Raw genomic sequence first — 13,957 nt, 5'->3', positions numbered from 1 at the left:
GGAATAGGTTGCCGTTTGGGATGTAGCCATAGAGAAGGGAAAGAGAGGGTCTGGGAGGGTGGAAAATAACCATTCTCTGTTTGTGTGTCAACAGATGGGCTTCTCCTCTCCCAGAGCAGACAGAGAATCCTTTGCCTTAACACCCTCAGGACTGTCCTGCAGGTGAGTGGTGTGCTTCGGAATTGATTGATACGGTTACTAGTTATCATAGTTGCACCGCATTATCAAAGCTCTTTGTAAATATGCTTTACATTTGACCTCTTGTAAGAAATCTGTTTGATCTGAAGTCTCTTGCTCATCTCCCACTCATGTCCCCAGGTGACATCAGTGGACATTTCAGGGTCAGTCACAGTCAACACCTGCATCATCCACTACCGTCACCAGGAGTTCTCCCATTGGCTAGACCTGTTTCCATGGAAACAGCTTATTCATAGGAAAGAAGCTCATAGAAAGAGGTATGAGCATTTTCAATTGACAAACCAGACTGGAGAATGTCAAGCACACCAGTTCATTGCTTGAAACGGATGTAAAGACAATATCCAACATATATTACTAACCTGGCCAGAAAGCATGATTTCTTTTGATTTTGAGCCCACCTGAAATCAACTAACACTCCTGTCCTGTCTTCATCTTCATGTTTCTGTTGTGTCTGGTGGTGTATTGTGGTGTGTAGTCCAGTGGAGTATTTGCATACCCTCCCGTCCTACAGGAACTTCCCCCATCTGGACGCCCCAGTGATGATCAGCTCCTCTGTGTCCAATGTCAACGTTTCTGTCCAGCTGGGAGACACTCCTCCCTTCGCCCTGGGCTTCATCTCAGTCAGCTCAGGTACAGCACCACACACATACTCACACAGGCCATGGTCAAAATATACTCCCATTGCATTAAAGGTCAAGCATGTTGTTGTGGGAACACAAAGTTTAGTGTTGCCTGGAGAGGAATGACAGGAATGCTAATGGAGAGCAGTGGGTGTTTTTCTTCAGTTCATTCTGCGTTCAACATTGCAGCGGTTTCAAGAGATTAATCATGGTACTTGGCGTGCTGTTGAATCAACCCTTTCCAAACATACGGCCCTGATAGATTAGATAAGTCATCAGCAGTGTTTTTGTAAGGCAGTCAGCTTTTGTCAGTCTGTAACACATTAACTACAATTACTTTATCCCTGAAAATATGGGAATTAAATGCAATATCCTTTTACACCACGGGAATCATCACACATAGTGAGTTGAGTTAAAATTGCATCCCAAAATATAGTAATGTGATTTGTGATCTTCAGTAGATCTGAATATGTCATGTATAATGTAGAGATGCAGCACCTCCTGGACATCAGCACAAACGCAGAGAGCCTCAAGTTCCAGAATGTTCACCGCCGCCTCGCTCTGTCCCTGGACCACTTCTGGTGGAGGGTAGGCCAGGGGTCCCACATCCAGCAGGCCCCCCACCCCCCTGGCAAACATGTGTGGGGGGAAGCCCTCATCCTGGACTCCCTTACACTGCAGGTAACGCAGGCATACAACAAGGTAGGCATTAACTATTTAGGGTTACTCACTACTACTCCCTGTGGTTTTTCCTCAGTTCCAATGTTGTGATGAAGAAAATCAAAATCAGGCTACAGGAAATCCTACTTTTCTGAAATTACACTCTATTCATAGATCATTGAAATTGACCTACCTCTAAGCTAATAACATACTTTTCCTAATTTACTGTGTTGACCTGATGATCACAGCCCTGATTTAGTATTTGACCAATACTACACCAGCCGTTATTTATATTTGCTGTCTCTGTCCCCCCAGGGGAGCTTCAACAAGCCCCAGAGCGAGTCCAGTAGTCATTCTGAGAGTGTGAGTGTGGAATCCAATCTGAAGGGACTACAGCTGGAGGTGTCCGAGACCTGTGCCTTGTGCCTGTCCCGCCTATTGGCCCTCTGTAACCTGGCCAATGGCAGGAAGCTGGAGGCCTCAGAGCAGCCAGATGTGGTGCCTGTTCCTGCCCTTGTTGATGGGACAACCTCCCCCAGTCAGGGCGCCTTTTATTTTAAGATTGAGTGTAACCTGGAGGATGTCAATGTGTTCACACTCTCTAATGTAGCAGGTAAGTTAAATGGGAAGTGTTATTTAGGGATGCGTCCCAAACGGCACCCTATCCCCTATATTATGGCCCCTGGTCATAATTAGCGCACTATATAGGGTGCCATTGTGGATGGACCCTTAATCTCCATCTCCAGCTAGGCCTACATTCTGTATGGTAATTGGCTCCTGTCTTGTGTTAGGAGCTGTGTCTTTGCGGGTGGACAAAGTGAAGGCCCAAGGCTCGGCGGAAAGCTCCACATTGTCTGTCCAGGGTGTACGTCTATGTGTAGTGAAGGCTCTCACAGAGACCATGGAGCCCTGCTGTCCCTCAGCCCAAACCCCCAACCCTGTCCTCAGCCTCTCCACCCTGGCCATCTGCTACCACGTCGCCACCGGGAACGTGGAGGTAGCTTACAGTTACTCTTCCTACCGTCAGTCCATCAGGCCTATTCCTTCTTCCTGATTGACAGTGTTATTCAGATAAGTTCACATGCCTTGTCCTCTTCCCTTGTGCAGGTCCAGTGTGAAGAGGAGCTGGCAGTGCAGTGGACGCCATCAGACCACATGTTTTTATATCACCACGTGACAGAGAGCCAGGGTTGCTGGGATACTCTGTGTGATTCTCTAGGCCTGACAGAGAGAAGAAATGACGAGAGTTTAGCAGATCCTCCAGAGAGTGGATCTACTAAGACTTCTCCAGCCCACAGTACGGTCAAGGACCTGTCTGTGCGTGTAGAACTGGGCAGAACCCGCTTCACAGCCCAGGTGACAGAGCACAACTGCCTCCTGCTGCACACAGACGCCCTGTCCCTCTCCACTCACTCCGGCTCCATGAACGTCCGCTCGCCCCACATGTTTCTCAACTTCGACGGCAACGACATATTCTCCTTCAAGGGCCTGGAGGTCCAGACGCACCCTGATCAGGCCCTGGACCAACGCCACCTCTTTCCCTTCCTCTCCACCCGACACAATCGTGCCTGGGTGGTCACCTGCCCCTGCCTGGCTGTGGAGTTCCCCTACCAGTACAACTTCTCCAACACCTTTGACAAGTTCATCAGCGTTCAGAAGTGGCTCAAGTCCTTGCACAGCAGCCCTGGTCAGACCCCAGGCCCCCAGCGCCTGCCCCCAGACCTGGTCTTCAAGATCAGCCAGTTCTCTTTCGTCTTCCTGGATGACGTTTTCGAGATCAAGCTGAGGGACAACTACGAGCTGATGAAGGATGAGAGCAAGGAGAGCTCCAAGAGGCTCCAGCTGCTGGACAAGAAGGTGGCTGACCTACGGAAGCAGCACGGAGAACTGCTGCCTGCCAGGAAGATAGAAGAGCTGTATACGTCGCTAGAGCGCAAACACATAGAGATCTACATCCAGCGCTCCCGTCGCCTCTACTCCAACACGCCCATGAGGAAGTCTCTGCTGACCTGGACGGTGTCCGACTTGGAGCTGGTGTCCCTGGCCGACCAGTCCTTCCATGGGCCGGAGCGCGTCCGCGAGCATCTGAGGGACATCGACGGAGTCAGCCCCTTCCCCAGAGACGGGCTCCCCCTGGTGGTCCAGTGGTGCCGGGCAGTCACGTTCAACCTCACTGCCTTCCTAGGTGAGTGATGGGTTGTGCGTCCCAAATGGCACTCTATTGCTTTTTATAGTGCACTACATTTGACCATTGTTCCATATGTTCATTATTAATATTTATACTATATTTGTATATACACACACTACCGTTCAAAAGTTTGGGGTCACTTAGAAATGTCCTTGTTTTTGAAAGAATAGCACCTTTCTTTGTCCATTTAAAATAGCATCAAATTGATCAGAAATACAGTGTAGACATTGTTAATGTTGTAAATTACTATTGTAGCTGGAAATGGGTGATTTAAAAAAAATATATATATATATATATATAAGATTAATTTATGGATAATCTACAGAGGCCCATTATCAGCATCCATCACTCCTGTGTTCCAATGGCACATTGTGTTCGCTAATCCAATTTTATCATTTTAAAAAGGCTAATTGATCATTAGAAAACCCTTTTGCAATTATGTTAGCACAGCTGAAAACTATTCTGATTAAAGAATAAAACTGGCCTTCTTTAGACTAGTTGAGTATCTGGAGCATCAGCATTTGAGGGTTCGATTACAGGCTCAAAATGGCCAGAAGCAAATAACTTTCGTCTGAAACTCATCAGTCTATTCTTGTTCTGAGAAATGAAGGCTATTCCATGCTCAAAATGGCCAAGAATCTGAAGATCTCGTACAACGCTGTGTACTACTCCCTTCACAGAACAGTGCAAACTGGCTCTAACCAGAATAGAAAGAGGAGTGGGAGGCCCTGGTGCACAACTGAGCAAACGGATATTAGTGTCTAGTGTGAGAAACAGACCTCTCACAAGTCCTCAGCTGGCAGCTTCAATAAATAGTACCCGCAAAACACCAGTCTCAACGTCAACAGTGAAGAGGTGATACATATATCATTTTTTATTATTTCTCTCCCTGTGACAGTGAGAATCCGGGACTATCCTCGTTACTTGTTTGAGATCCGGGACTGGGAGCTGTCAGGCCGCTTGATCGGGACAGAGCAGGACGGGCAGGGCCGGGCTCGCCGAAGGCAGACTGTGCCACTTGGCCAGCCATGGGGCGACATAACCGTCCACAGGAACATGCCACCACTCAAGTTCTACTGCGATTTTAAATGTGAGTAAAGTGTTTCAATGAAGCACAATCCTATTTTTTTTGTGATGTTATGTATTTATTTTCAACAATAGGCAATAGACACATAGCGGACGATCATATAACTTTGTATGAATTTGTTTGATGTAGTGTCATCTAATCTCTAAACATATACTGGCAGTTGTGCAAATTCAACTCTTAACTATTATTTTCCCATCTCCTTTTCTCTCCATGCAGCCAATATATCCTTGTACACTATAGTGTGGGGGCCTTGCTGGGACCCAGCTTGGACCCTGATTGGCCAGGTGGTTGATCTGCTGACCAAACCCACGGTTGACCCCTCCCCTCCTCTGGCCTGGTGGGACAAGAGTCGTCTGCTGGTACATGGACGCTGGATCATGGACATAGAACAGGCCAACCTCCATCAGCTGGCCACGGAGGTTAAAACACGGAGTCTGAGCAACACTTCTTAGCCACTTACTGCCTCTGAAAAATATGTTAGCCTGAGAATTAGGATTATCTGCAATTGTTTGACATAATTTTGCTCTTTTGTAGGACCCCTATAACACTACAGAGAACATGCACTGGGAATGGAACAAGGTCAACTACGAGTGGACTCCTGGGCAGTTTGTCTTCAAAGGTGACATGGATGTCAACGTCAGGACAGCCTCCAAGTAGGTGGCAGACTGAAATCTGGCTTTCAAATATCAGAAATTCTGCTACCGGCCTCATCTGTGACATGTTTAGATTTTCATGTTTCATGAAATTGTTCATAATTTGATTAAAAAATATATATATATATATTCCTTGTTTTCAGGTATGATGACATCTGTTTCCTGCACCTGCCAAATCTGTGCATGACCCTTGACCTCCAGTGGCTTTGTCATGGCAACCCCCATGACCATCACGCTGTAATGCTCTGCTGTGCAGAGAATGTAGCTGATGTGACATCAGGACAACCTCACGACTCCTTCAGAGCCTTCCGCTCAGAGAACCTCAACCTCTCCATCACCATGGACCTCAACCAACACTGTGGCACCGGTGAGGCGGTTGAGCAGTTACCTTGTGATAGCTGTGTGGCTTGGCTTTTTTCCAGGTTCACTGAGGAATTCTCCACAGAGCTTGCATCCCAAATGGCACCCTATTCCCTATATAATGCACTAATTATGATCAGTGCCCATAGGTTCCATGAGTCAGGCTCTCCGTCAAGTAAGTCATTTAGGTAATAGGGTGTCATTTGGGATACCGTGAACGCTTGTCAAATCAAGTCTCTGTATTTAGTTTGCATGCGATAATGTTTTGTTATTCATCTTTAAATCATTAGCTCTAATGTTGACTGTCTGTTTATTGAAGGCATTTGTTTCTCTCTCTCAGAGCCGTGCCAGCCCAGAATCCTCCTGTACAGCAGTACCCTGCGCTGGATGCAGAACTTCTGGGCCACCTGGACCAGCGTTTCCAGACCCATCTGCAGAGGCAAGATCTTCCACAGCCTCAGACCCATCCGAAAGAAGCTGGGCCAGCACTACAAACAGATGTCCTATACAGCAGCCTTTCCTCAACTACAAGTGAGTAAATCACTAACACTAGGGTGCTATTTGGGACTCATACACTCACTGCTTATGTTCAAAGCAGACAAATCTTTGTCAATATAGGATAAAATTGACATTTTTAAAGACCTTCTTATATGTTCTATTTTTACTGATTCCATGTTTTCAGAGCGCGCTGTCCGTTGCATGGTCTTGTTACCTCCAATGAGCGCTAACATTTGAGATTGTACTTTGTCTCCTCCCCAGGTGCATTACTGGGCCTCCTTCGCTCAGCAGAGGGGCATCCAGGTGGAGTGCAGCAAAGGCCACGTCTTCACCAGAGGGGCTCAGAGACTCATCCCACAGGGTAAGAAGAGAGGGCACAACACGGGCATAGAAATGCCACAAGCTATTTACACACTCAAGCAATGGTCTAATTGGTTTTTATTTTAATGTTTGCTTTTCAAATGACACCCTATTCCCCTATAATGTAGTGCACTATATGTGGAATTGGGTATAATTTGAGACTGAGTTGTTGAGCAGCCTGTCTGTTGGTCTAACTCAATTGTGTGTGTGTGTGTTGTCTGTCTGTTCTCTCAGCGGGCACGGTGATGAGGAGGCTGATCTCTGAGTGGAACGTGACCCAGATGGTGTCAGAGCTGTCCCTGATGACGGTGCACCTCATGGCCTCCACCTGGGACGAGACGGCTGACCACCAGATCAACGCCCAGGTGAAGAAGACCCACCTGCTCGGCCTGTCCTCCCTCAGTTACCAGCGCCAGAGCAACCGTATGGAGGAGGTAAGACAATGGGGAGCAGTAGCGGATTTAGGTATAGGCGGCATCTTGCCGGGGGTGTCACAGGGCACCCACACAACAAAAAAAACAAATTCGGAATGGTGACATTTGCGCAATCTGTTTTCTATCGCTCTTTTGCACGTCACGTCAATGATGTCATGTCACTGTGTGGGACTGTGGGTCAATTATCCTTGTCAGAGTGGGAGCCATGATTCTAGTTTATGAGCTAGGTAGGCTACTGCCTGGGAAGGTCTCCCACTTAGAAGTACGATATGGGGAGGGGGGGTAGGTTGACCTCAGGTCTCCCCGCTGGATGCCCGAGGTAGGTGGAACGGTGGAATCTTATCAAATAGCGCACCTCTAACTTTGTACTGTACTTATGCAATTAGTAATGCACTTAGTTGAGCAATTTAGTGTGTGTTTCTCTTGTTTGAAGTGCAATAGTGTAATAATCATGTTCTCTTTAAGTGTGTTGTATTTGTGCAATTTACGTTTTATTTGTGTCTTTTGTTAGCAATAGGGTAATGGTGTAATATGATTCTCTTTTTTATTTGTGTTCATATACTACAATTTGTTTCTATTTGTCTTAGTTACTTTTTGATATTTATGAGTCTTATTTTGGTATATATTTATATAGTTTTGACTGTTATGGGGGGGGGTTCGCCCAGGAAGCCACACAAGCTCGAACTGCAACTGATGGGGAGGGCATGGTATACACCCCAAAGTTCATTGCACAGGCTGTGTCTCCATTTGCACCTTATTCCCTATGTCATTGACTACTTTTGACCAGGACCAATAGGGTGCAAGTTGGGATGCACACAGTAGCTTCTTAACCATTGTAGTCAGGTTTAAATTAATTATATTTGTTCTGGCTCTGTGTCTCAACCCTTCATTTGCAGTTCTCCAGTCAAAAGGAGAACTACAAATGATCTCTTGTAAAAACCTGAAGTGTAATGATGGTGTTTCTCATTGTGACAGGAGGGGAACCCAAAAGATGAGGCGAATGCCCCCTACACCCACAAGCTGTGCCTGGTTGACCTGCGAGCCTCCTGGACCACCACTAACAGGAACATAGCGTTCGGTCTGTACGACGGCTACAAGAAGGCAGCCGTTCTCAAGAGGAACCTCTCCACAGAGGCTCTGAAGGGCCTGAGGATAGACACTACACTGCAAGCTGCCAAGAAGCTCAAGCGCTCTTTGTCCAACTACTCCGGCGGCCCCAGCACGGCCCCCTCCACCCCAACCATGCCCAGCACCAGCCGCCCTGAGAAGAGCCAGCACGAAGGTAGGAGAAGTGCAGCCTAAGTTGATGGTATTTTATGGTATTTTCTTTTTAAATATACAGTGCCTTGCAAAAGTATTCGGCCCCCTGAACTTTGCGACCTTTTGCCACATTTCAGGCTTCAAACATAAAGATATAAAACTGTATTTTTTTGTGAAGAATCAACAACAAGTGGGACACAATCATGAAGTGGAACAACATTTATTGGATATTTCAAACTTTTTTAACAAATCAAAACCTGAAAAATTGGGCGTGCAAAATTATTCAGCCCCTTTACTTTCAGTGCAGCAAACTCTCTCCAGAAGTTCAGTGAGGATCTCTGAATGATCCAATGTTGACCTAAATGACTAATGATGATAAATACAATCCACCTGTGTGTAATCAAGTCTCCGTATAAATGCACCTGCACTGTGATAGTCTCAGAGGTCCGTTAAAAGCGCAGAGAGCATCATGAAGAACAAGGAACACACCAGGCAGGTCCGAGATACTGTTGTGAAGAAGTTTAAAGCCAGATTTGGATACAAAAAGATTTCCCAAGCTTTAAACATCCCAAGGAGCACTGTGCAAGCGATAATATTGAAATGGAAGAAGTATCAGACCACTGCAAATCTACCAAGACCTGGCCGTCCCTCTAAACTTTCAGCTCATACAAGGAGAAGACTGATCAGAGATGCAGCCAAGAGGCCCATGATCACTCTGGATGAACTGCAGAGATCTACAGCTGAGGTGGGAGACTCTGTCCATAGGACAACAATCAGTCGTATATTGCACAAATCTTGCCTTTATGGAAGAGTGGCAAGAAGAAAGCCATTTCTTAAAGATATCCATAAAAAGTGTCGTTTTAAAGTTTGCTACAAGCCACCTGGGAGACACACCAAACATGTGGAAGAAGGTGCTCTGGTCAGATGAAACCAAAATTGAACTTTTTGGCAACAATGCAAAACGTTATGTTTGGCGTAAAAGCAACACAGCTGAACACACCATCCCCACTGTCAAACATGGTGGTGGCAGCATCATGTTTTGGGCCTGCTTTTCTTCAGCAGGGACAGGGAAGATGGTTAAAATTGATGGGAAGATGGATGGAGCCAAATACAGGACCATTCTGGAAGAAAACCTGATGGAGTCTGCAAAAGACCTGAGGCTGGGACGGAGATTTGTTTTCCAACAAGACAATGATCCAAAACATAAAGCAAAATCTACAATGGAATGGTTCAAAAATAAACATATCCAGGTGTTAGAATGGCCAAGTCAAAGTCCAGACCTGAATCCAATCGAGAATCTGTGGAAAGAACTGAAAACTGCTGTTCACAAATGCTCTCCATCCAACCTCGGAGCTCGAGCTGTTTTGCAAGGAGGAATGGGAAAAAATTTCAGTCTCTCGATGTGCAAAACTGATAGAGACATACCCCAAGCGACTTACAGCTGTAATCGCAGCAAAAGGTGGCGCTACAAAGTATTAACTTAAGGGGGCTGAATAATTTTGCACGCCCAATTTTTCAGTTTGATTTGTTAAAAAAGTTTGAAATATCCAATAAATGTCGTTCCACTTCATGATTGTGTCCCACTTGTTGTTGATTCTTCACAAAAAAATACAGTTTTATATCTTTATGTTTGAAGCCTGAAATGTGGCAAAAGGTCGCAAAGTTCAAGGGGGCCGAATACTTTCGCAAGGCACTGTATATTTTGAAGGTATTTTCAGATTGTGTTGAACAGATAGTGATAGAGGATGACAGTGTGGAAAGAAAGAGGGATGATGTGTCAAAGGCCACTAGGCCGGTTTCCAACCCATGTCAACACTGTAGATACTTTTGTATATACTGTATAGTGTATGTGGACACCCCTTCAAATGATTGGATTTGACGATTTCAGCCACACACGTTGCTGACAGGTGTATAAAATTGAGCACACTGCCATGCAATCTCCATAGACAAACATTGGCAATAGATTGCCCTTACTGAGAGCTCGGCGACTTTCAACGTGGCACCGTCATAGGATGCCATCTTTCCAATAAGTCAGTTTGTCAGATTTCTGTCCTGCTTGAGCTGCCCCAGTCAACTATAAGTGCTGTTATTGTGAAGTGGAAAAGTCTAGGAGCAACAAAAGCCTGAGATCACCATGCACAATGACAAGCGTTGGCTGGAGTGGTGTAATGCTCGCCGCCATTGGACTCTGGAGCAGTGGAAAGGCTTTCTCTAGAGTGCTGAATCACGCTTCACCATCTAGCAGTCCAATGGTCGAATCTGAGTTTGGCGGATGCTAGGTGAAAGCTACCTGCCCCAATGCATATTGCCAACTGTAAAGTTTGGTGGAGGAGAAATAATGGTCTGGTGCTGTTTTTCATGGTTCCGGCTAGGCCCCTTAGTTCCAGTGAAGGGAAATATTAACGCTATAGAATACAATGACATTCTAGACGATTCTGTGCGTCCAACTTTATGGCAACTGTTTAGGGAAGGCCCTTTTCTGTTTTACCCGTGCACAAAGCGAGGTCCATACAGAAATGGTACATTCAGATTGTTGTGGGAAAAACATGGCTGGCCTGTACAGAGCTCTGACCTCAACCCCATCGAGATGGGATGAATTGGAACGGCGACTGCGAGGTAGGCCTAATCGCGCAGCATCACTAATGCTCTTGTGGCTGAATGGAAACAAGTCCCAGCAGCTATGTTTCAATCTAGTGGAAAGCCTTCCCAGAAGAGTGGGGGCTATTATAGCAGCAAAGGGTAGACCAACTCCATATTAATGCCCATGATTTTGGAATGAGATGTTCGACGAGCAGGTGTCCACATACTTTTGGTCGTGTAGTGTATGTATGTTAGAGGCTGCAGTATTACTGCTAGGCCAGCCAGGCCACATAAAGCGTCTTTGAATATAATTTACTGACTGTTTCTTCAACTCTTCCTTCCTCTTCACTCTGCAGGGACGTCCATGCTGCAGAAGCTGATTGAGGAGACTGATAAGTTTGTGGTGTTCTCAGAGGAGGACTCTGGTGTGAGTGATCAACTGTGTGGCATCGCTGCCTGCCAGACAGACGACGTCTACAACCGCAACTGGTTCATCGAGCTGGTCAACTGTCAGGTACAACTGACAACTAGTCTGGGAGTTTAGGTTCATGGCAAATCAGATTAGGATTGTAAAACCCAGTGGGCCAATTACACTTTTATTTGCCCCCAAATGTAACAATGTTTGCTAACAGGACCCAAAGTTATAATCCTGCTCTGCTGTCTGTCTGTAGATGATGCTGCGTGGCACAGAGACAGCTGGCTGCGTGCTGGTGTCTGCTGCCAAGGCTCAGCTGCTGCAGTGTGAGCACCACCCGGCCTGGTACAGCGACACCCTCAAGCAGAAGACCACCTGGACCTGTCTGCTTGACGGCATGCAGTACTTTGCCACCATGGAGCCCAACCCCTCAGAGCAGGAGGACTGGCAGTTGTGGCTTGAGGTGGGCCAGTGAAAGCATTATTAACAGGCTCTTAAAGATGCACTATCCAGAAATCACTCCGCCATTTCCTGGTTGCTAAAATTCAAATAGTTTCTAATTTCAGTTTGTGATAAAGCAAGTATAGTGTAGAGAATCATAGATCCCAGCGGTGTAGGTGGTACAATCTTTTCCATAATCAAAAATATTGTATTTTCAGCTGTTTGAAGCTGGTGTACAAAACAACAAAAGGAAAAGACGCAAAAATGGAGCTTAAGAAAAGGGAAGCATTGAAATGGCGCGCATAGAACAGATCTACCGCTTCTTAGACTTTCTTTCAATGAGTGACAGATCAAAAACGCTCACTTTTCCATGTGAATTTGGTCAGGTCACCCAAAAGCTTTAACAAGAACTACCATAAATGATCATCTGTAGCGTTGAATGATGATGTGTTGTGTATGGTTTACATTCGGGCTCAAGTCCAAGTTGCACGACAGAGTATTTTTATAGTAGGTGCATAGTAGAGAGCATATTTGTATCTTTCAGATTCAGGGTGCTGTCACAGCTTTGACCGTGTGTCTTTGCCTTGGTTGTGCATGGTGTTTCTGCAGGTGAAAAACATTGAGGAGCACAGGCAGCGTCACCTGGACTCAGTGCTGGAGCTGATGGAGAGTGGCCAGGCTGTTGGAGGCATGGTCAGCACCACAACAGGTACTGCTGCTCTTCGCACATACCCTACTTCATTACATGTTTAAACCCTGGCCCTTCAAAGCTGAAAATCTCATCTTGATGTGAATCTTTCCTTAAAGTGAAATTCCATATTTAAAAAATATATATATTATTATCTCCAGCACCATGCCAGTGTCTACATAGAGTGCATTCGGAAAGTATTCAGACCCCTTGATTTTGTTGTCCACGTTTTGTCACGTTACAGCCTTATTCTAAAATGGATGAAATAAAAAAATATCTCAATCCACACACAATATCCCATAATGACAGAGAAAAGTTTTTTTTTTTTTTTTTTTTGTGCAAATGTATTTAAAAAAACATACCTTTAACATAACTAAACATACCCTTTGCTATGAGACTCAAAATTGAGCTCATGTGCATCCTGTTTCCGTTGATCATCCTTGAGATGTTTCTACAACTTGATTGGAGTCCACCTGTGGTAAATTCAATTGTTTCGAGGCACAAATCTGGGGAAGGGTACCAAAAAATGTCTGTAGCATTGAAGGTCCCCCAGAACACAGTGGCCTCCATCATTCTTAAACGGAAGAAGTTTGGAACCACCAAGACTCTACCTAGAGCTGACTGCCCGGCCAAACTGAGCAATCAGGGGAGAAAGGCCTTGGTCAGGCAAGTGACCAAGAACCCAATGGTCACTTTGACAGAGCTCCAGAGTTCCTCTGTGGAGATGGGAGAACCTTCCAGAAGAACAGCTATCTCTGCAGTACTCCACTAATTAGGCCTTTATGGTAGAGTGGCCTGACAGAAGCCATTCCTCAGTAAAAGGCACATGGTAGCCCACTTGGAGTTTGCCAAAAGGTACTTAAAGGACTCTCAAACCATGAGAAACACGATTCTGGTCTAATGAAACCAAGATTGAACTCTTTGGCCTGAATGCCAAGCATCACGTCTGGAAGAAACCTGGCACCATCCCTATGGTGAAGCATGGGGGTGGCAGCATCATGCTGTGGGTGATGTTTTTCAGCGGCAGGAACATCTCTGGAGAGACCTGAAAATAGCTGTGCAGCGACGCTCCCCATGCAACTTGACAGAGCTTGAGAAGAATGGGAGAAACTCCCCATATACAGATGTGCCAAGCTTGTAGCGTCATACCTCAGAAGACTTGAGGCTATAATAACTGTCAAAGGTTCTTCAACAAAGTACTGAGTAAAGGGTCTGAAGACTTATGTAAATGTGATATTTCAAATTTGTATTTTTTTTTATAAAGTTGCTAACATTTCTAAAAACTTGTTTTTGCTTTGGTATTGTCAAATCAAATCAAATCAAATTTTATTTGTCACATACACATGGTTAGCAGATGTTAATGCGAGTGTAGCGAAATGCTTGTGCTTCTAGTTCCGACAATGCAGTAATAACCAACAAGTAATCTAACTAACAATTCCAAAACTACTGTCTTGTACACAGTGTGAGGGGATAAAGAATATGTACATAAGGATATATGAATGAGTGATGGTACAG

At 45.5% G+C, this 13,957-nt stretch overlaps 1 protein-coding gene across 7 annotated transcripts in view; it reads left to right on the top strand.

Moving 5' to 3' along the window:
- Window positions 1-13,957, top strand: part of LOC139382312 (bridge-like lipid transfer protein family member 2) — a 32,773-nt gene that overhangs the window by 6,975 nt on the left and 11,841 nt on the right. For 2 of the 7 annotated variants that reach the window (XM_071126218.1, XM_071126219.1), the window contains exons 10-27: window positions 95-162; window positions 319-455; window positions 710-828; window positions 1,306-1,520; window positions 1,794-2,091; window positions 2,270-2,475; window positions 2,586-3,663; window positions 4,565-4,756; window positions 4,970-5,172; window positions 5,288-5,406; window positions 5,550-5,773; window positions 6,107-6,297; window positions 6,526-6,625; window positions 6,859-7,058; window positions 8,034-8,340; window positions 11,255-11,412; window positions 11,570-11,776; window positions 12,364-12,463. In XM_071126218.1, coding sequence (XP_070982319.1) covers window positions 95-162; window positions 319-455; window positions 710-828; window positions 1,306-1,520; window positions 1,794-2,091; window positions 2,270-2,475; window positions 2,586-3,663; window positions 4,565-4,756; window positions 4,970-5,172; window positions 5,288-5,406; window positions 5,550-5,773; window positions 6,107-6,297; window positions 6,526-6,625; window positions 6,859-7,058; window positions 8,034-8,340; window positions 11,255-11,412; window positions 11,570-11,776; window positions 12,364-12,463 — 4,122 coding nt within the window. Of the gene's footprint in view, window positions 1-94; window positions 163-318; window positions 456-673; window positions 829-1,305; window positions 1,521-1,793; window positions 2,092-2,269; window positions 2,476-2,585; window positions 3,664-4,564; window positions 4,757-4,969; window positions 5,173-5,287; window positions 5,407-5,549; window positions 5,774-6,106; window positions 6,298-6,525; window positions 6,626-6,858; window positions 7,059-8,033; window positions 8,341-11,254; window positions 11,413-11,569; window positions 11,777-12,363; window positions 12,464-13,957 lie in introns of all 7 variants that reach the window. The other 5 variants (XM_071126217.1, XM_071126222.1, XM_071126216.1 and 2 more) reach the window with 3 other exon arrangements.

This window comes from Oncorhynchus clarkii, chromosome 24 (genome assembly GCF_045791955.1).
Source record: "Oncorhynchus clarkii lewisi isolate Uvic-CL-2024 chromosome 24, UVic_Ocla_1.0, whole genome shotgun sequence".
Lineage (NCBI taxonomy): Eukaryota > Metazoa > Chordata > Actinopteri > Salmoniformes > Salmonidae > Oncorhynchus > Oncorhynchus clarkii.
Note: the sequence above shows the minus strand (reverse complement) of the source record. Positions and strands in the feature narration are given on the sequence as shown.